General features: G+C 45.6%; 1 protein-coding gene across 3 annotated transcripts in view; it reads right to left on the bottom strand.

Moving 5' to 3' along the window:
* Positions 1-22022, bottom strand: part of ARHGEF9 (Cdc42 guanine nucleotide exchange factor 9) — a 1106557-nt gene that overhangs the window by 234176 nt on the left and 850359 nt on the right. For all 3 annotated transcript variants that reach the window (XM_086918380.1, XM_086918381.1, XM_086918382.1), the window contains one exon: positions 9835-10026. In XM_086918380.1, coding sequence (XP_086774506.1) covers positions 9835-10026 — 192 coding nt within the window. The remainder of the gene's footprint in view (positions 1-9834; positions 10027-22022) is intronic.

The raw sequence follows: 22022 nt of genomic DNA, 5'->3' as shown, positions 1-22022 counted from the left end.
ATTTCTTTTTATTTTGATGACGGCCCAGCAACCTCAACTACAATAAAGTTTTACCAAAAACATGACAAAAATAAACTAGCATTTACCAAGCCAAAAAGCTGGTAGCCATTGCACAATCTATTGATCTGCCTGAAACGAAAACAGAATGCAGATAGCAGTAAAAATCTCGTTAGTGATAATTACAATACAGATGGGACAACTCACTGCCATCGGAATAGACTGCTGCCCTAGGAGGGGGGTCCGCGCTGAAGAACCTGCGCTGCTAGCGCTGTGGGGCCAACACTCCAAGCTGCACGGGACTCCACTGACCAGGAGTTCGTGCGGGTCAGCACCTGTGCTTGGGCACGCCCACATCCACTCTCCCGGCTGATAGGAGCTCGCGGAACCCGCTGGCGCGGGTCCCGCTTTGCTGGGACAACTCACTGCCATCGGAATAGACTGCTGCCCTAGGAGGGGGGTCCGCGCTGAAGAACCTGCGCTGCTAGCGCTGTGGGGCCAACACTCCAAGCTGCACGGGACTCCACTGACCAGGAGTCCGTGCGGGTCACCACCTGTGCTTGGGCACGCCCACATCCTCTTCGCTAATATTTAACATCGATCAATTCCCGCGACGCGGGACGCGCGTGGGACGTGCCGGGCGAAGCCCGGGCAAAGGGCGGGCCCTCTGTGGCCCTCAGAGGACCTGAGGAGGACGGGACGGGCCACTCCACTTGGCCCCATCAAAGGTAGAGGTACAGAGACACTTTACCTTTTTCTATTGTGTTTTGAATTGCCTAGTGACGTTTTGGGGCCTTTTTAGCTCAATTACTATGTCTATCTGGGAAGAATTGAATGCCTTGTGTGGCACAAACTATGCCCCTGATATCTCTACTCCCCCTACAATGGACAGAGATACGGACCACATAAACTGCACTCCCCAGGCCCCTGAAATTATCCTGCCTCAAGCTGATACACCGTCTCGGGAAACAATAAGCAAAAGGAACAACGAGGTGATTCCATCAAATGCCGCCCGAACGTGCTGTAGCTCCTCTATTTCCCCGGCCAATTCAAGCGTTTTAACGCCGTTTATGGCGGGGACTACACCAAATGACTCTGCTTCCCCCCTCCAATTGACCCTACTGGCCCATATTGAGCGATTGTTGAATGCGGCTTTATCACCCCTGCTCTAAAAAATTAAGGATCTGGGAGATAGGTTGTCCGATGTTGAAAGAATAGTACAAAGGATTCTACCATCAACTCTAAATACTGCTATTTCCTCTTGTCCTACGCTCTCTACCAACCTTGTGAACCCCAAGTCCATCGAACATAGGAAAGAACGAACAACTGATTCCTCTCTCAGCACACCCGTCCCAAATGGGCGTAATGTTACTTCTAAGCCCACTCGTCTCCCTTTCAAAGCCCCTAGGCTCCCTCAAGAAAGAAGACATCGAATTAACTTACCCCCTGAAGCCGCCCCCTATGTGAATGTTCTCTCTGGGGTCCCTGAACTTAGTCAGGGCAAACATGAAACAAGCCAGGATCTGCTGAATAAAGCCATCTTTTGGCTCAACAACAACAGACCGTTGCCACCTGACCTAGATGGCGGAATCATGAGCGTCAGGAGGGTGGGATGGCTAGGGATGTTGCCCAAAGACATTCCGGGAGACCTGATATTAATCAAATTCAAACACAGGAACATTGTCCCCTTTTTAAGATTTTCCCAGCCCAAAATTGGAGACGGCCCTATTTCTACTTGGGACTTGTTTGATTTTTACCCCGGCCCCAGTGTATCGAACTATAACACTTTGTGAAAGGGGACTCTGTCTACCATGCGTTTTTATTTTGCACTAGATTGATTTTAGTTTGCTTTAAATATCCGTTTTTTTCTTAACATTGTAATGAACTGTTGAATTCTATATACATGCATGTATTTCTTTTTGCTGCTTTTATGGTTTTAAACTTAAAGACCGAATAAAGCTTATTTGATTTGATTTGATTTGATTTGAATACAGATGTTCTTAATGGCAGAATGTAGCAAAGCGGTACAAACAGTATAAAACAAGAAACTATCCATGGAGAAGTTCCTTGACATACCTATCATAGCAGCATGCTATAGTTTTACACCATTAATACAAATTACAATTTTAAATACCCATGAACCCTCGGAAACTGAAGACCACACCTGCTGTCTGGCTCTGGGGCAAAATTACTGATGTGATCCTAAACTATGCAGCATGGAAGGCAATCATCAGTGTTAGGACCCAAACAAAGGTGTCCATCTAACAATAGTTATGGAAAAAAGCCTGGCAAGGTATTAATTATGAGGGTCACCCTTAAAGGTAGAGGAAATACTATGATGCCAACCATCGAACTAAGATACACACACACTAATTAGTGTTGTTGAAAGAAATCATAAGGTCCATAAAGGTACATGTTATTCCCATTTCGAAATCAGGTGACATTTTGTATTGGTGACCAATAGAAACGTCAACAAAATCACTCCAGCATATGTGAGTAATCCGCATAAAAACTGTGAAACATGACTTCATGTGCCCAAACACTGACTCAAAGTAGACATGTATATTACATCTTTACAAGCCTAATTGAAATGAATGAAATGAAATGAATGAAATGAAATGAAATGAATGAAATGAAATTTGATTAGTAGAGCGCATGGCTGCCCGGAAGCGTCCCAGCGCTTGCTTAGGGAACCCGTCCTGGTATTCCCCTGCGAGATAACCCATTACTGGGCGTCCCCAAGGTGAAAGCCAGGCATCCCGCTGCGAGGGGCCGTTGTGGAGATTAAGCAAGCTATTGCCCAGAGTTACAGAGTGGGACTCCATGATTGGAATAAGCACCGAGGCGAGAATTGTCAGGTCCGGGGAGATTTGAGCCCTAGACCCGCCGAGGCGGGGAATTGAACCCTGGTCCGGGCCAGACCTCTGCATCAGGGTCTGCCGCTTCAACCACTTGAGCCACACTTCTCCACTCCATTGCATCTAGAACCTTATTTGCTTCCCGAAAGTAGCACACGCAATTTCACCATTCCTTTTTATTTACATATTTTTTTTACCATTTGATGTTTCCCAGGATGCTGAGCAATGTGTGGAGGCCATCTCGGTACAGCACCAGCACGTTGCTAAGTCTTTACCAGAGCACACCATCAGAAAAGTATAAGACTCCATCACAAGAACCCCAGAAGGCAAACAGAGGAGAGACAGGCCAAAGAACACCTGAGGGTGAACTGTGGGAACAGAAATGAAGATCCAGAACCACAGCTGGGTACCAACCAAAAACTTGTTCAAGACAGACAGACGTTGAGGTTCTTTGTTGCTTCCCTACATGCCAGTTAGCATAACAGGGAGTAAGTACGTAATCCAGCACCTTCGACCAAACACTGGTCATCCTGTCCTGATATTCAAGAACCTACCATGGTTCTCCAATCTTTATGCACCATGAACCCTGGATTCGCTGCTCGATGACTGTCGTAGAAGTAGATGGCAGGAGGTGCAAAATAATTCAGCTGATCAGCCCTTACTAACTTCTTCATGAAACAAAAATCATCCCTCTCCTATTGCACTGTCTCTGTAACAATTCACGTACCCAGACTTTAAACTTAAAAACATTGATATAGGATGCAAGTACTATTTCATTTCAGGCGGAAAACACTCCACAAAAGTGACCACTAACAGTAAAAAGACATATGCATCAGTATAAGTTCATGTAAGACACAGGCCTCAATGCTCAACACATCCAAGTGCATGTTTCTACAGAGCAACCCCATCCGTTTGCCATTGTGTGGTTCCCAGATGCCCTTAGTGATGGCAGGGGGAGGGAAGGCAAAATGCTCTGTTCTATGGGTTGATCAGTTATTTCTGAATGGTTTCAACAAAGATTTCTCCATAGCACCCTCAACTTGATTTCACCTTCCTGTATTTCGACTACTCTAAGACTGTGTAATCGCACTTTGTGACTTACTTTAGTAAGTGTGTGCTGGTATTCAGGATAGCATGGGATGATTTCACATGTCACATACAGAAGTGGAGCCTATTGGTCACCAGCACTGCCACAAAACAAGTTCTGTGGTGGTGAGGAAACATCTTGAACATCAACATAAAGGTGGTGCACTTGAAGATATCCATGTACAGCTCTAAACCTATAGTTTAGAGCTGTATCACATGGCGGGAAAAAAAATCTAGTTTAAAAAAAAAAATCTAAAATGAAGATAAAGTTAGGGGGCACAGTGGGCTTATGAACAATCTAGGTAATAGTGAGTTATTCTGAATTTACCTAATTTGACACCCTGTACGAAAAAAGTATGTAAATAAACAATTCTGGTTCAGGTCCCAGCCGCTGAATTCTAGAATAATGCACAGCATGTGAATCTATAAGAGATTCTATATGACATTTCTTCCAGATGGGGGGCACCATACTTTCAACCTTCTGGTCTATGTTGCCTATGCGCAGTTAATGCATTTCATTCTTAGCCTGTAATGACAGTAAGAAGTCTTCGAAGGAGAATAATGCTTTATCTTCTCTGCTTTAGGTTCCTCTGATGGTGGTGTCACATCTTATCATCAGCTCATTGGATGACTAGGAGATCTCTCCTAGAATGTACGGTTGCTGTTATGTAAAATAGCTGTTAGATCTGGGCCTTTTCCATTGGGACTCATCATCTCTTCTATACTTAATAAACAGCAGTTGAAAGACCTGTGGATACCCTATGGGGTGTTCAGCCGTGCTTTATAAATCCTAATTGATTGAAAGACCTGGAAATTCCATCTGAAAATTTGTCCAGAAATAATTTTCCCTTAATGTCTTCATTTGAAAGGATCTTGTGGCCCACTGACATTCTAAAGTTATGGTGGTCAGTACAAACATAAGACACTCATTAATACATTCAGCAATGATCATGACTGTACACATGACATTCCTGATAAAATCACAAACAACATCAACAACATTGCAAAGTGCAATGGGATCACCTGCCATCAGAGACGCTAAGAGGATCATGAGCCGTGAAAGCCAGATCAATAGCCACAAATTGGCCAATGGCAAAAGACCATCTTTCTCAATTGGATTCAAGTTATGTTATGTTATGTTATGTTAAGTCTGCTTGTATAGCGCATGGCTACCCCAGCAATGGGGCGTCCCAGCGCTGCGGACATACCTAAGAGCAGTGCAACACAACAGAGAAGATGAAGTTAGATGGAAATGTTAGCATGTGAACAAATTTACAAACCCCAGCTATAAGAAATCCTTATTTACAGCAATCAAACCTATAGGTTTAAGTGCCTAAGTTAGATTAATTCCACTTTTTATATAATTGAGTCTAACTATATTTGCCAAAAAATTTCTAAAGCTGACCAATCTGAGCAAAGCGTTAAAAGCTCAAATTCGGTGAGCGCACACAGTTTTAGTAAAGATTTAGCAGATTCGTTAAAAGTGTTCAAAGTTATCAACATAACAAAAACCACACTTTTTCTTTGGACTACCCATCTGAACCACATTTATTTTCTTAAACTGTCTCTTCTGCTATGTTTCACTTTCATATGAGTTTGCACTTGTCTGTGTCTTCAACACAACGTAAGAGGACCTCTCTCTCCAGTGCTTGGTATATCAATTTACACTTTCTGTTCCCCATCGAACCTGTTTGTAGTCTTTGTGTTTTTACTTAATTATCAAATTCAGATTTCGACTCAATTTTTGGTACTTGCCTGTCTGGCATCCGGATAGATTCGAAATAGCATTATGTAAATTGTCAAAGTACTCTGAATGTTCTAGAATTGTTAGAACTTCAGAAGCACACAACCTCAGTACCATTCTTTCCATGGAAATTGGCACTAAATGTTTGTCTACCCAGACTTCTCAATCTGCATAAAGGGAAGGGAGAGGTTTGACCTTTCACATGAAGTGAGGTCTGTCTCATAGCAGGGTCTGACTCCTTACATGTAACGCAAGGTGCACACTTCTATCTCGACATGTGTCACTTGTCCGTGAGGCTCTCATTCAAATAGTGACCGTGTTTCTGTATGACCCTCTTTGCTGGAACCATACAGACCGGTTCTCATTACCCAGAATACAATCTCAACACTTATGAATGATTTAATTGGCCCAATAGACAGTCCCCAGTTCATTGCTTTAAAAGAAGCCTGTGATATTCCATTCTGGTCTTCAGAGTACCATGCACCCAGGTCTCCAAGGATCAAATAGTCAACCTCATGTAGTTCTGTACAAAGCAGAGATCTTAACCCATCTCCTGCTGCAGGTTGGCTGTAAACATGAGTATATAATCAATGCAAACAACCAGAACTGCCATGAGGATTGTAATACCATGCACAGCCTGCCAACAGTCACTCATAACTCAATTAATGGAGAATGAATTGGCCGCTGGGTCCCACTGGCTATGAAAGGAACAAGAATGTCTCCGTTCTTTGTATGATCACTACAGGGAGCCGAACACTAGCCATTTTGGCTGGTAGATGATACGCTGTTCTTGCTCAATACATGCCACAGTTTCTCAACATCAGTCTCCCTTATTATGTTGAATTAATGCTCAAATGTGTTTTTTCTATGTAGCCATGACCTGTTTGAGAGCTTTGCTTTAAAACAATTCGGAGTACCTTCATAACATCTGAATTTGTAAATTACTGCATTTTCTCCGGATTGCAATACTTGCAAGTCACAACAGTGACCTATTGTATAGTTTTTCTATTCCCAACTTTACTGAAGAAACAGATGCATGCATTGAATATTTGTGTTATTTTGCTCTTTTGGCTTTTTAGAAACCCTCCCGGTGCAAGCTTGCGCTCATTAACATGATATTAGGGTAATATTTCATGGTTAATTCTAATTGATATAATATCAATTCACTTTGTGTTTTAGCACACCAATTCTACAAATCCACTTGTAAAAGCACAGGCTTGGTGCCTTTCCCATCACCACTTCTCCATGCAACTCCTATATTTTGAAGTGAAGCTGCAAGTTTGTGGGAGTGAGCAAGGAACTTTCACAACATACTCATCAGCAGCCCACTCTCACTCGAGTTTCCATCCTTCAGATAATAAACAGCTCTATCTACGGAAAGCACAACCAAAGACGAAGCGACAGGGGCAACAACAGAACCGTCAGGCAAACTGCGGCATTAAAAAAAAACCAAGAAAAGTACAGTTTGGGTAGCAAAGCATACATCGGGCACAGAGGGAGGCTGTACCAACAAGCGTCAATAGTGATCTGTACTGTCTGTAGTGCACGTGGCAGGAAAAGGCGATAGTTGAGACCTCGATGTGGGAGAGGTGTGGCGCAGCGACCAGAGTGGCTGACTCCAGAGCATGGGGCTCACAGTTCAATCCCCGTTGCAGGCAGCAGCTCAGCTCAGCATCATGTGACTCTGGGCAATAGCTCACTTAATCGCGCCAACTGCCCCTAAGGGGTGATATGTTTGCGCTTTACAAATGTGGATTTTTATTTATTTATTTCTGTGTGTGACCGGGATGCTTTATTGAGTGTTCGCAAAGGTAGGGGACTCATTCGTTTCACTGAAACAGTAGAGTTCCCAAAGGGTTGAGGACCCCAAACCGCAGAAGCCACAAGAATCTCTGAAGCAGATTCCCATAAGCATCCGTCTGATGCAAACGCATAAATATAAATCTGCAATGTCATTCGTGGTGATTCTCACACCTCCTTTCTTCTACAGTGAATACAACATCAATTTATGTATGCATGTATGTAAGTATGCATGTATGTATGCAGAAGAACTTGTAAAGTACAGACCTAGCTGGGAAACAACAAAGTGCAATGCATTTCTGGAAGACATCTGAAATAATGGAAGAAGAAAAATGGCTACCCAACTACCTTACAGAAGTGACTTCATTCAATCTCAGCAGAATCCTCTGCTTTATGATTGGCTGACAACTAGGAAGTATGGCTTGCATAAAGACGAACCAGTGACAATGTCTCTTAAACAACTGTCCTGTGTCTGAAAGCTCTACGTCTCTCTTACAAAAGCACCATTTTGGAAATTTTAGGTTCCACCAAATAGCACCGCTTTACATTTTAGAATACATTCTGGCTATGTAAAAGGAACTGAGTGTCATCACTATAACCAAGTAATAGATGTCAAACGGTCACATGGTCATTTTCACTGAACACTTAGTGCAAGTTGCACAGTAACAGACTAACTGCTCCTCTTCTACAATATACTGCTGCTACTGCCGGACAAGGTTTTCTTAGACACAAGCCAATACTCTCAAGCACCTTATCCCTCTACTCTGGAGGCTCACATTTGCCACCGGACCGAGCTATGTTTTTCTTTGGATGACATTCATTCTAATTGGACTAAGGACTTTTGGAACATTTACGCCTCATGGATGGAGATATTCCTATACATCGCTGACGTTTCTTAACTATATTTATTGCAGAACTTTGTGTACCTGCGATACGCACCAGGTCCTCTTACCCTTGCCCTGAAGAAGCCCTTGTGAAGGGTGAAACTTGTTGGCTGTTTGTATACTAAGAACTCTTTGGAAAATAAAAAAGTCTTACTACAAAACTATCTACGCCTGCAGAACAAAATGTTGTTGTGTTTGCATTACAACCTGTTGCTCCTCAGTATTGACTCTCATCTCTCCTTTTCCTGAATGTATTTGTGATCATGTGGCAGCTGACCATTTGAGGTGGGCAATGCAAGTCTCAGTACCAGTTGTGACTAGCCTAGGCAGTGCAGTTACCATTGTACCCTGCAGCCTTCTGCTCTCTTTTGGTCCCATCAAAGAACACCGCTTTACATTTTAGAATGTATTCTGGCTATGTTAAAGGCACTGAGTGTCATCACTATGACCAGGTAATAGATGTCAAACGGTCACGTGGGTATTTTCACTGAACACTTAGTGCAAGTTGCACAGTTACAGACTAACTGCTCCTCTTCTACAATATATGCACACACTCATAGCTGTGCAACACTCAGGGCCTGAGTTACATCTTGGCAGACGGGTTACTACATCACATCAGTGATGGATATCCCGTCCGCCAAATTATAAATTCCATTATATCCTATGGGATTTATATTCTGGCGGATGGGCTATCCATCACCGCTGTGACGAAGTAACCGGTCCGCCAAGATCTAAATCAGTTCCTCTGTGTCTTACAGTAGACATCGGTGGAAATCATGCCAAAATAATATAACAGAGTAGTTTAAGCAGACATACATTTGTGGGCTTTTAATTGCAGGCATTGCTCTCTACAGATATACTGACAATGGGCAAATATTTGAGGTTTCGACACCAGGGATACTGGATGGCCGGATTATGGTCCGTCTTGATGGTGCATCTGTGGCTAGCCAATTATATGAGCATCAGTAAATAGGGGTTTTGGCTCCAACCGCATGTTGGGAGCCAGGTGTACATGTTTTGATTGGGCAGAAGTTGTGTGCTTCCACAGAAAAAGTGCTTTCCCTCCACACAGCTGTAATCATTTTGTTTATTTATCCAGTTGCCTCAGCTTGAACTTTCAGGGGCACACACATGGCATTCTAATGCTATTAAAGTGTCCTAGCTAATGTATGGTGTCTTTCTCTGGCAGCAGCACAGTTGGGAGGAGGGCAATCATTAACCTACATGGATGTTTAGGTCTGGCTTGACAGTGGAACCTCACCTGATTTTTTAACCTACACAAATCGTATTCCAAAGGTCTTTGCGTCCACACAAATACATATCCATTCCCACACTATTTACTTGTAGTTCTTCACATTACCATACAACATTCCTTGAAAGCCAAACCTATTGGCATTACCAATGCTTATTTCAAGATTACCAGTGGACCATAGGCTTTCGCCTTGGGCGACAGAGCTGGACTTACCTCACAGATGTCTTTGAGGTGCTTGATGTAGTGCCGTTCAGTGCTCATAATTTCATTGATTACATTGGCTCTCATCTGGTCGCGGTTCTGAAGGGTTCTGCCGATGCAGAGGCAGTCCGAGTTTGGGTCCAAGTGCCCATTCTGGACTTCGCTGGTTCCCTCCTCGACTCCATCTTCCTGATTCACCCATAGCTGCAAGGAAACACGACAAGTCAATGAGCGAGGTGGACCTGCTCAAAACTATGACACATCCCAAGGACAAGACTTACTGTCAATTGCTTCGCTTAAGACGATTAAGAAATCTAACGTTCATTGAAAATTTGTGTATGGCTCTTTGTAAAGAAGACATGGAAAAAACAGCATCAGGGTCTCGATGCATGACAGAGCTCTAAACAATCACAGATTCTGCACAAACAACGTCAGGCGTTTCCATGTCAGAAAATGAGGTAACCAAGTATTTTAGGAGTGGTCTTTGGACAAGACGGGTCTCCAGCTTACAGAGCAGGGCATGACAATCTTTGTGGTAGGCCAGGGCCTGTTCGCCTTTTATTGGCGTGGTCTAATTTTTCCCTATTAGCCGTGCTTAAAAAAATTCCTTGACCCAATTCCATCCAACTCCCAAAACAGCTGCGGTGGTTCTGATTGAGGAGGTGAGTGTAACTTACAAAAGTTTCCCACTGCAAACCTCATAAAGCTATTTATCGAAAAAAATTGCAAAAAGATGCAAAGTTTTTCCTTTTCAATTGAAGTGTTTTTTATTTTTTTACTAAAAAACTAATCTGCAAACTTCATAAAAGTGGCATCTTTTTTTTCTAAAAAGCAGCAAAACCCATGGTAACAGATTCTGCAGGAAAAAAACGGTGCCAAATTTCAATTAGGTGGTAGGATCAGCTCGCAGAGGAAGGTAATGCAGAAAAGTTCTTTTGCAAAAGCTATTTACAAAGCTTTTTATCCTTCGTAATCTATTACGTTTATGTACTTTGCAAAACTTTATTGGCAAAACTAAAACTTCTCCTACCACTGTGGACAATGAATCAGTTTGGCTTAAAGTGACGACACCAGTGACCACACCAGAGATGTTGCCAACACATCATGGATTTGGGACACCGTGTGGGATTTAGAACACACAATCCCTTCTTGGTGGACTGGGAAGGATGTCTGTGATGTGCTACAGCTTTAGCTTCTAGGTGTGAATAGGCCACGAGTGATGTGCCTCCAGCTCACAAAGGAGAAGGCCTATTGCAGAAACCTTGTGCATCAGTATCATGCCTACAAGGCCCTCCTCAACACGGGACCAGAATACCTGAACAACCGCCTGACCTTCCACCTGTGGTCTGCCTCCCTGGCCCTCCACGCCGCCCCGCAACCATCGAGCCAAAGCTGGAGGACGCACTTTCTCCCACCTCGCTGCCAAGGCCTGGAACGACCTCCTCATCCACCTCCAAACCTCCACCTCCCTGGCCGAATTCTGGAGCGGCCTCAAGACCTGGCTGTATGAATAGCTCCTTCTCACCAGCGCCTGGATACCTCTAGGGGTGATCCGCCCGCCATACAAATGATTGATTGATTGATATTGCACCAATTTACAGCTAGTGTGAGAGTGGATGGAGCAAAAGCACTTTTATATCCAGACCATAATATAGAAAGACTTCTGCAACAAGGTACACGTGGAGGAAAGAGATGGTGGGGTGACTACTAAACATACATAAACCTACACATGCATAAAGGGCACACGTGGTCGCATAGCCCCATGTTTTTGTTACAAAAGGAGTATTGGCGGGGTTAGGACTTCCAACGCTAGCCTCCTGCTTTGCTCCCATCCAGATCTGGTCTTCTCTGCTGAATTCTGATTGGCGATCGGGCAGCTGTGCACTTCGGGGTTGGTTGCGGTTGCTGATTTCAGGCTCCCTGGTCGGTACTGTGAATTACAGGTTTTTGAGGTTCTTGAGGAGACATGCCGCAACACTCTCCTATGGATACCACCGCCGAAGGCCTGGCTCCCCAGCATCCCACCCTCCTCGCCCAGAGATGCTCCTCCCAGCCCTAAGCAGCCATCTACCTTAGGTCTAACTTCTCTTCATTGTGCACTGACCGGGACATTTTCCTCACTTTCAGGAGCAAACAGCCGTGATTTGCACCCACTGTAATCGCTTTGGGTGCAAACAAGTGTTTTAGGGAAAGCTGATGCTGTGGGGAAGTAATGGCAAGTAAGCCTTGAGACTCAGTGCCACCGAGTGACATAAATGTGGCCTGAGATTGAGTGAAACACCAAAAAAGTGAATGAGACTTCGACATACTGTGCAAAGTTGAAAAGGGTTTTCATTGCAAAGTTCTGGAAGTTCTATGGAAATATTTAAACGTCACAAAGTTGAAAAGTGTAGTGAGCGCGCTAGCACGGTACGTCACGTGGCTACGTGACGTACGTGGACGTAGAGGCGTGGCAGGCGGAGCGCGGCATTCAGAGCGCGAGCAGGCTGGGCGTAGGACATGCTTTGCGCTCCTTGTATGTATGTACTTGAATAAAGAGGTTGGCACCATCACCCGACTCTGAAAGTTATTGGGGGAGAAAGAGCATCCTTACAGTGGCGACGAGGGTGGGATACCGACCCACGACCCCCACCACGCAGACTACGAGAAGCACGGCGGAACGGAGTGGTGGCGCAGGAGAAACGAGGAAGGCCCGAGGGTACGCACAGCGACCCCACCCTCATAGGGCACGGCAAGGAGCGCAACGCAACCATCAGCAAGGAGAACAAAGCACCGAGAGCACAAATAGCGACGGTCGAAGTACCCTGAACAACCGAGGTAGGAAGCCAGTCACGGTCACGGCCCACCGGGATACGCACTGGCTACTCCACCCGAACAGGAAAGGGCTGAAAGGAACAGCCCTCCACCCTTGCTCAAGAAGGAAGAACGAAACGGTGCACCAGGGAGCCCGAGAAGCCTGGAAGGTACGCTGCCCGCATCCCGGGCGGAGAAGATGAATGTACAAGCGGGCTACGCGATAGCGCCAGTCCAGTTCCTTCCCCGACCAGGGGAACCGCTCATGAAATGGGAGGACTGGAAGGAATACATAGACAATTTCATAGAAGTGATGGAAGACGAGAGCGAGGAGAAGTTCAAGCCGCCGAGAAAGAAACGCATCCTGCTGCTAAATCTGGGCCCAGAAGGCCTAAGGATCTACAAAAGCTTGGTACCGAAGAAGAGAGAGACAGAGGATGACGACGTGTATGCCCATGTGCTGGAAGACCTAGAAGAACACTTCAAACCCTCAGTGTGCGTCTCAGTAGACAGGTTTAACTTCCAGCAAAGGAAGCAACTACCCGGGGAAACGGTGGAAGAGTATGTGGCGGCGTTGAAGAAACTGGCGGTCTCGTGCAAATATGCCAACTGGGAAAGTGAATTCATAAAAGACCAAGTGGTGATGCACACCACGTGCACGAGCGTGCAGGACAAGCTATGGGCCGCGGGGGACACCTCGCTCAAGGACGTGTTGGTGATAGTAAAAAGGGCTGAACTGGCACGAAGGTGTGCAGCGGCTACGAAGAAAGAGATCGTACCCAGTGGAACGGTGAACAAAGTAGACGAGGAAGAACACCACAAGGATAATCAGGCACGGAAACAGCCAGAAAAGGGTCCCGACAAATGGCGGAACAGCCCAGGCAACCCTGGCAAACAGGCCGGAAGTAGCAAACGGCCTTGCTACAGATGCGGCAGTTGGACGCACGAGGCGCACGACCGGAAGTGCCCCGCGCTTCGCGCCAAATGCACGTTCTGTGGAATAGTCGGCCATTTTGAAAAGGCGTGCAGGAAGAAGGCAGCCAAGAACGCAGTGAAGTACGTGGCCCAAGCATCGGAGGAGCCAGAAGAAGCAGCAGAGGAAGAAGTGATCACAGTCCTCTGCATCTACGACGAAATCTTAAGCATAAACGACCGAGGCCGTGGCACCGGCGGAGGAAGAACGATGAAACCCGTCATGGAAATGAAGATCGGAGGCGTCGAAGTCCAAGTGGTGGCGGACACAGGGTCGCCCTATACCATCATCCCCCGGAGCGTGTGGGAAGAGAAGTTTGCTCCGCGACTGGGCTCCGAGCTGGACAAGCTGGACATACGTCCCGTTACCTACAATGGTGATCGAATCCCCATGGCCGGGTGCAGGAAATTGAACTTCGAATTCAGGGGCAGAGAGGCCAGGTGCAAACTGTATGTCTCCGAGAAAGGTCCCTCCGTCCTAGGGTGGCTAGACCAAGGAGACCTGGGCATCAAGCTGGACCCGGGAGGCAAGGAACAGATATTATTGACGGAGCCGGAGGAAGCGCTGGACACGAATAAATGGAGGAAGAAGTTCCCAACGGTCTTCGGAGGCTCAGTGGGCAGACTCGACAAATTTGCACACAAGATCATACTCAAAAAAGGAGCTGTACCGGTGGCACACAAGGTGAGAAACATCCCGCTGGCAGTAAGGGACGACGTGAAGGAAGAACTACAACAGCTGGAGAAAAGAGGGATCATCGAGCCGATAGCATGTGCCGAATGGCTATCGCCGTTGGTGGTGGTGAAGAAACCGAATGGGAAGGTCCGTTTATGCGTGGACCTACGTGAGTTGAACAAAAATATAGTGGTGGAGAAGTTTCCCCTTCCCCGGATAGAGGAGATGCTGGCCAGCACAAGGGGTATTCAGTGGTACTCCACCATAGACTTGACCTCAGCATATCACCAGATAGCGTTACACCCAGAGAGCCGCAGCTTAACATCCTTTATAACTCCCTTCGGATGCTATCGATTCCGCCGCATGCCGTTCGGGCTAGCCTCGGCGGCTGCGGTGTTTCAAAAGCTCATGCACCAGCTGTTTCAGGACATCAAGGGAGTGCAATACTTCCAGGACGATATATTGGTGATGGGCCAGGACAGGATGGACCACGACAGGAAGCTGGAGGCGGTGTTGGGCATCCTGGAAGGGAAGGGCCTCACAGCAGAATGGGCCAAATGCCGGATAGGGATGGAGAAGGTAACGTACTTGGGCCACGAAATCAGTGCTCAAGGAGTGACCCCCAAGAGTGAAAATGTAAAGGCGATCTGCGACGCACCATCACCAGCTACCAAGGAGGAAGTCAGGTCATTCCTGGGAATGGCGGAATACTATGGGAAGTTCATTGAACATTTCGCCTCGAAAACTCACCATATGAGACTGTCAACCCGAGAGAACAGCGAATTCTGTTGGTCAGAAGAAGCTCAACGGGAATTTGAAATGATAAAGAGAGAAGTGGCAGGGGCAATTCCTCTGCAAGGGTTCGACCCCCAAGGAAGCACCATACTCACCACAGATGCGAGTGATAAAGGTCTGGGGGCAGTCCTCATGCAAGACCGAGGCCAAGGGAGAGTCGAAACCATATGCTTCGCATCCCGCACCCTGAACGACACTGAAAAGAGATATAGTGTGATTGAAAAAGAAATGTTGGCGGTGGTGTGGGCCATGTCCCGGTTCCGCCAGTTCCTGTGGGGCACAAGGTTCAGGTTGAGGACCGATCACAAGCCCCTGCTCAAAGTGCTCACATCTAGCGGACATGCGGAAGCGACACCGAGGATCTCGAAAATGTCGCTCAAATTAATGGAGTTCCGCTATGATGTTGAACACATTCCAGGGAACAGGAACAAGGTGGCGGACTACCTGAGTAGGGCGGCAGCGATGGAGCCCAGTACAGAATGCCCCGAGGCGGAGGAAGAGTGGGTCGCACTCACCGGGGACCTCGAAGCATCCATCAGCAAACAGGAATGGAGAACGGCATATGAAGGAGACCCGAATCTGGAGAAAGTGAAGGGCTACATTGTGAGAGGCTGGCCGGACAAATGCAAACTGGAGCGTGGCCTTGTCCCCTACTTCGAGGTGAGAGAGGAACTATCAATGGATGACCAGGGAACATTTATATACAGAGGGGAAAGAGTCATACCCCCGTCAACGATGATACCCAGATTGATGGACATGTTACATGAAGGCCACCTGGGAGTGGGAAAGTTAAAACTAAGGGCCAAGCAGAATTATTGGTGGCCAGGAATGGACATAAGAGCGGAAAGACATGTGAGAGAGTGCCTGAGGTGCCAGGGTGCAGACAAAACGCTGAAACCATTGCGCCCTGCCCTGGGAATGATTGATCCTCCACAAAACCCGTGGGAGGAACTGTCCATCGACATTTTAGGGCCAGTGCTGAATGCACAAGGTATACAGAAATACATTTGTGTAATGGTGGATCGTTATTCGAAATGGCCGGAAGTAAAGATCGAAGAAACAATGGACACTGAGAAAATAGTGAGCTTCATGGCAGAGACCTTTGTGAGAGAGGGCATCCCTAAGTGTGTTCTTAGTGACAATGGGCCCCAATTCCGCTCTGATAAATGGAATCAATTTATGCAAAGAAATGGAATAGCGTCTAAACACACATCCATATATCACCCGGCTGGGAATGGGTTGGTGGAGCGCTTCAATAGAGTGGTGATGGGCTCGATACAAGCGGCTATTGCAGACAACAAAGACTGGGAGGCGGAGATATGGCACATGGTGTGGGCGTATCGGATAACTCCCACGAACACTGGCTATAGCCCTTTCCAGATATTAAGGGGCCGGGAGCCGTTCACCCAAGACAACAGGATATGGAAGGACAGAGTTATCAAGAGTGAGTGGTCACCGGCAGTGGTGCAAGCCAATCTGAAGAAGGCACAAGCAGTGTATACCAAACACTATGATGCGAGGAGGAATGTAAAAGACACTGCCCTCGAAAAGGGGGAATGGGTGAGAGTAAGACTGCCCACACTGCAGAAAAAAGGGGAAAGTAAGTACAGCAGGCCCCTGAGAGTTGTGGAAATCAAGGGCCGGGCGGCTTTGCTGAGCGATGGAAATGTGTGGTCGCAGGATCGCATGGCCAGGTGCAATAAAATACTCAACTGGAGAAGTGGAGGCAACATGGAAGAGAGTGAGAGCAACAGTGACCACTCCAGTGACTATGGAGGTGAAGGCCCGGACTTAGGAGAAAGTAGTAACGAAGATCAAGAGGCAAGTGCAGAGTGTCAGCCGGAGGAAGACAGCAGTCGGGGCGTGCCTAGCGCGGCTGCGCTAGAGAGTGGACAGAGTGAAGAAGCTACGACTGCCAGTTCCCCGGTAAGACTGACGAGAAGGGGCAGGGCGGTGGTCCCACCAGTGAGGTTCAGAGACTATGATATGAGTCAGGACTTGTTCACATAACTCTTTGGAAAAAAGGGAGATATGTAGTGAGCGCGCTAGCACGGTACGTCACGTGGCTACGTGACGTACGTGGACGTAGAGGCGCGGCAGGCGGAGCGCGGCATTCAGAGCGCGAGCAGGCTGGGCGTAGGACATGCTTTGCGCTCCTTGTATATATGTACTTGAATAAAGAGGTTGGCACCATCACCCGACTCTGAAAGTTATTGGGGGAGAAAGAGCATCTTTACAAAAAGTTTACACTTTCCAATATTTGCACGAAAATCTTGAATTCTTCATCAGAATAAGTTGTAAAAGTCATGCTTACAGAAAAAACATTGCATACACCTGCCACTGTGCACAGAAAAACAGAAAAGGTAAACATGGAGAGAAAAAGTCTGTATCCACTTCCCATTGTGGCTGGATTTGATTGGAGTTAAAATGATCTCGCAGTGTGGTAGAACGCCTTTGCACAGGGAGGGGAAGGTAAACATTGAGAAATTGTGCAAACTTCCTAAAATGTGAAAAACCTTGAACTTTGCAAAACTTCATTGGCGCTCTTTAACTCGAAGCAAACTCCAACGGCAGTAAAGGACACAGGTGAAAATGAATTATGTGCCGGGTCACTGGAATTATACGACTGTGCAGCGATTTTCGCCTAATTGTAGATTTGACGCATTTGCCACATAATCCATTGGGAAACATCCTTTACAACGAAACTTTTACAACGCAGTGCTTTTACAACGCAGGTTTTACAACGAAAACCATTACAACGCATTGCACTGGGGGGCGCTCTAGGATAGGGAATAGTTTTAATTTACTATCCAACACCTTCCCTACTATCCACGGGGACTGGAGTTGGAATAGTAAATTAAACTATTCACTATCCAGCACCCCAAAGCGCTATGCGTTGTAACAGCATGCGTTGTAAAAACTGCGTTGTAACAGCATGCGTGTTAAAAGCATGCGTTGTAATGTCATACATCCAATCCATTATCTGCAGCATAATATGTAGATTTTAACCCAAAACTGAAACGGTTAGAAAGTAAATAAAAAATGCACTGACACGTTTTGCAGTGCAGTTGAAGGTCCTTTGCAAAGGTTGACTGTTCACCTTTTTGTATCTTCTTGCTATATTTGGGTGTTAAACTGGTACTAATGAGGTAAAACTAAGGCTCAGACAAACTTAAAAATAACAAAATAGTGAAGTAATACTATAACAAAATGTGCCGCATAATTCCGCATAATTTGCCTTTTCTTACTGCATAATTTACTCGACACTGCCGCAAAATTTGACCCTCCTCTGCCGCATAATTCCAGTGGCCCTGATTATGTTATTGCATCTGAGGGGTGTCTTAACACTGATTGCACTAGAAACAGAGAGAGGGGCCAGGCAGTAGGCAAAAAAATCAACACCGTCAGCAAGAACACATTTGTTAAAGGTTTTCAAAAGGACATGTATTACTAAAGATTATGGATATGGACGTATACTACATTATAAACTGAGAGAGTTAAACGCTCCCAAATTGTGGAACTTGGAGAACGACTGTGTGGCACCTCTATGTGATTCAAAAGGCCTTTATGCCACTGCACCCAAGTCTTTAATCCAGCACGGGCCGAGAGACAAAGGATTTCACCATTTGCTTGTGATATTCTCTCTGCAAATAATATTAATAATAATCCACATTTGTAAAGCGCACAATCACCCGTAAGGGTCTCTAGGCGCTGGGGGCCGTCAGGAAGATTAAGCAAGCTATTGCCCAGAGTCACATGGTGCTGGGCTAATCTGCGACTAGTGCCAGGGATCGAACCGTGATCCCCAGATTCCAGAGTCAGTCGCCCTAGCCGCCGCACGACACCTCTTCAAATGAGGGACTGCCTCCTTGAGATTGTGATGCACACATTTAGCGTCAGGGCAGTCTATATTACAGAAGGAGAGAGGGGACCACAAAAGTGCCTGTGGCTTCTTCTATAATACCAAAGTGCCCTGGAGAGCTGAAAGTGGGTGCACCCTCCCGTTGGCCCCTGGGTCTTTTCAGTGCTTTAAATGGGAAAATATAAGTGCAGGTAAATTGAGCTAGGGGTGTGGCTAGTGGGCGGGGTTAGAGGTAGAGCGAGACATGATTATACAAAGACACTTCTAATGAGTATTCCTTTTGCCCTTGAACTGCCCTTGATAGTGGTCTCAAAGTTTCCATATGTGCAGATTAACAGCTATATATGCTAATAAAGGGTGGCGCGAAGGCTTGTTTGGAACAAGCCATACATCATAATGGAAGGCGCTTGTAAACTATGAGTGCAGCCAAGCCATCTACAGTACTATTAGCACTTTCAGGGAAATAATCAGTGCGTCCCAGGAGCAACGACATGCTGGCACAGCACCAGTAATAATGAGTTCTAGGCCACTTGCAGGACATACCAAAACAAGTAAGTATCAATATAAAATTAACTCATTACAAGAAATGACGGGCAAACACAAAATGTTAATGTTTACTTGTTTTGGAATATTTGCAGCTTCCTAATGTCATACTCTTCCTGCTTGCTTGCCTTAAGTGAAATCATTACATCTTGTAGAGTGCGCACAAATACACACGCAAACGAGCATTCCACGCATTTCTTTTAAAATATCCAGAGTGTCCCAATTCTTTTCCTCTCTGATCTAATTTCTCTCTCAAAAATACACAATATCGAGCAAATACGAACCCATAACTAGAAAAATACTCAAAAGACTCACTTAAGGTTATACATTAGCCCCCAGATTCATCATGCTCCTCTTTTGCGAGTCCTTAATAGCGATTATTAAGGAATCGCTATTAAAGACTCGCAAAACGGGATGCATGTAGAAATCGCAAAATGTATTGCGATTTCTACATCTTCCTTATTTGCGATTCGCTAATTGCTAATCGCAAATAAGGAATGACTCCCCATTCATTCCTATGGGCCAAAAAGGCCCATAGGAATGAATGGGGAGTCATTCCTTATTTGCGATTAGCAATTAGCGAATCGCAAATAAGGAAGCGATTTCAAGGGTGCCAGGGTGTCCAAAGGACACCCTGTAGCACCCCTGAAATGCAAATGTACACTGGTGTTGCGCACACACATGTCCAAAGGACATGTGTGTGTGTAACATACAACTTAGACAAATGCACTAAAGTGCATTTTTCTAAGTTTTTCGCTATTTACCACGAAGTTACACTTCGCGGTAAATAGCGGCCCCAGATTGCGAATTCGCAATTTTAAAAAGGTTCATGAATAGCATTTGAGGAATCTCTAATTGAGATTCCTTAAATGCAATTTTTCGCAATTTAGCGATTTCTCTAACTGCGATTTTTGCATTTGGGATGATGAATCCCAAATGCAAAAATAGCGCTCGCAAAGGGCCAGATTCTCAGAATCTGGCCCTTTGCGAGCCGATTTCAGCTTGATGAATCTGGCTGTAGTTTCTTAGCAGCGCCAGTGACAGTCCAAATGTGATTGAAAGAGCATGGCCTGGTAGTTGCCTACTCTGTCGGACACAGCAGGAAAGTGAAATTCCCAAAACCCGGACATCCCGTGCATAATGCAAATGAGCCGCTGCTGAATGGTGGCTCAGCTAAGGGCTAGAGAGGCGCTTTAGATGTCAGAATGCCCTACAGATCTACTCCACTCTGACTGTCTCGAGCTAAGCAGCACCAGCAGCAATAAACTTACATTTCTTGAGTACCGGTACTCACCTTGGTAGTGGAGAAGTGCCAGTACTGAGTACTTGTGAGTACCGGCCCATTTAAAGCAATGGGGGCCAGATGTAGGAAGCCCAATACTGGTCGGTAATGGCCGAAATTACCAAATTTCGGCCGTTACCGACCGGTATTTAGGGTTTGGGATGTAGGAGGCATCTTTTTGGATTCGGTAATTACCGATTCCTTAAGGAATCGGTAAAATACTGATTCCTTATTTTAAGGAATCGGTAATTACCGAATCCAAAAAGCTATGTAGGAGGCACTCAAGTGAGTGCCTTCTTGCATTCAGGATTCGTTATTTACCACCAACTACAAGTTGGTGGTAAATATCGAAAACCTTTAAAAAAGCTAATTTTTGCTTTTTTTAACTGTGCCATGTGGCAGACATACGTGCACACATGCACAATTCAGGGGTGCAACAGGGTGTCAATGTGACACCCTGCCACCCTTGAATGTGTTCCCCAAATTAACGAATCGGTATTTACCGATTCGGTAATTCCCATTCATTCCTAAGGCCCATAGGAATGAATAGGAATTACTAAATCGGTAACATTTACCGAATAATTAATTATATACTATTTACCTATTCTTAAATATCGAATCTGTAAAATGCGGTATTTACCGAAAAATTAATTACATACTATTTACCTATTCTTAAATATCGAATCGGTAAAATGCGGTATTTACCAAATAATTAATTACATACTATTCACCTATTCTTAAATACCGAATCGGTAAAATGCGGTATTTAAGAATCGTAAATAGTATTTACCTTCATCTGGCCCTGGGTCTTTTGGTATAATTGTCATTGATGTACTTCCAAGGGCTTTGGAACTGTTGCACTGCTCAACCGGAAGTCAGTGAATCAACCAGTGTGATTAATCTGGCTTTTAGTTTAAGGGCCTGGTTGCGATCTTGGAGGATGGAATACTCAGTCCCACCCACGATGGATATCCTGTCTGACATATCACAAGTTAGATGGGATAATATGGAATTGAAATTTAGTAGGCAGGGATTCCGTCACATTTGTGACGTAGTAACCCTGTCCGCCAAGATTATAATCAGGCCGTAAGTTTAGTAAAAATGCCTGTAATACCGCTGAGCCACTTTCTAGCCGCTTTATCTGCTATTGAGTAACAGTTACAATTGCCGCAGCACAAACGAGAAAGATTCTGAGCAGCATTGACGCAAAGTCAGCATGGAAAGGAAGCCTCTCCGTTGAGATCTGGGAATGCAATGGTTCTAGCGATTACGTGCAC

The sequence above is a fragment of the Lissotriton vulgaris genome, chromosome 4_1 (assembly GCF_964263255.1).
Source record: "Lissotriton vulgaris chromosome 4_1, aLisVul1.2, whole genome shotgun sequence".
NCBI lineage: Eukaryota > Metazoa > Chordata > Amphibia > Caudata > Salamandridae > Lissotriton > Lissotriton vulgaris.
The sequence above is the reverse complement of the archived record's forward strand: the minus strand, read 5'-3'. Positions and strand labels throughout refer to the sequence as shown.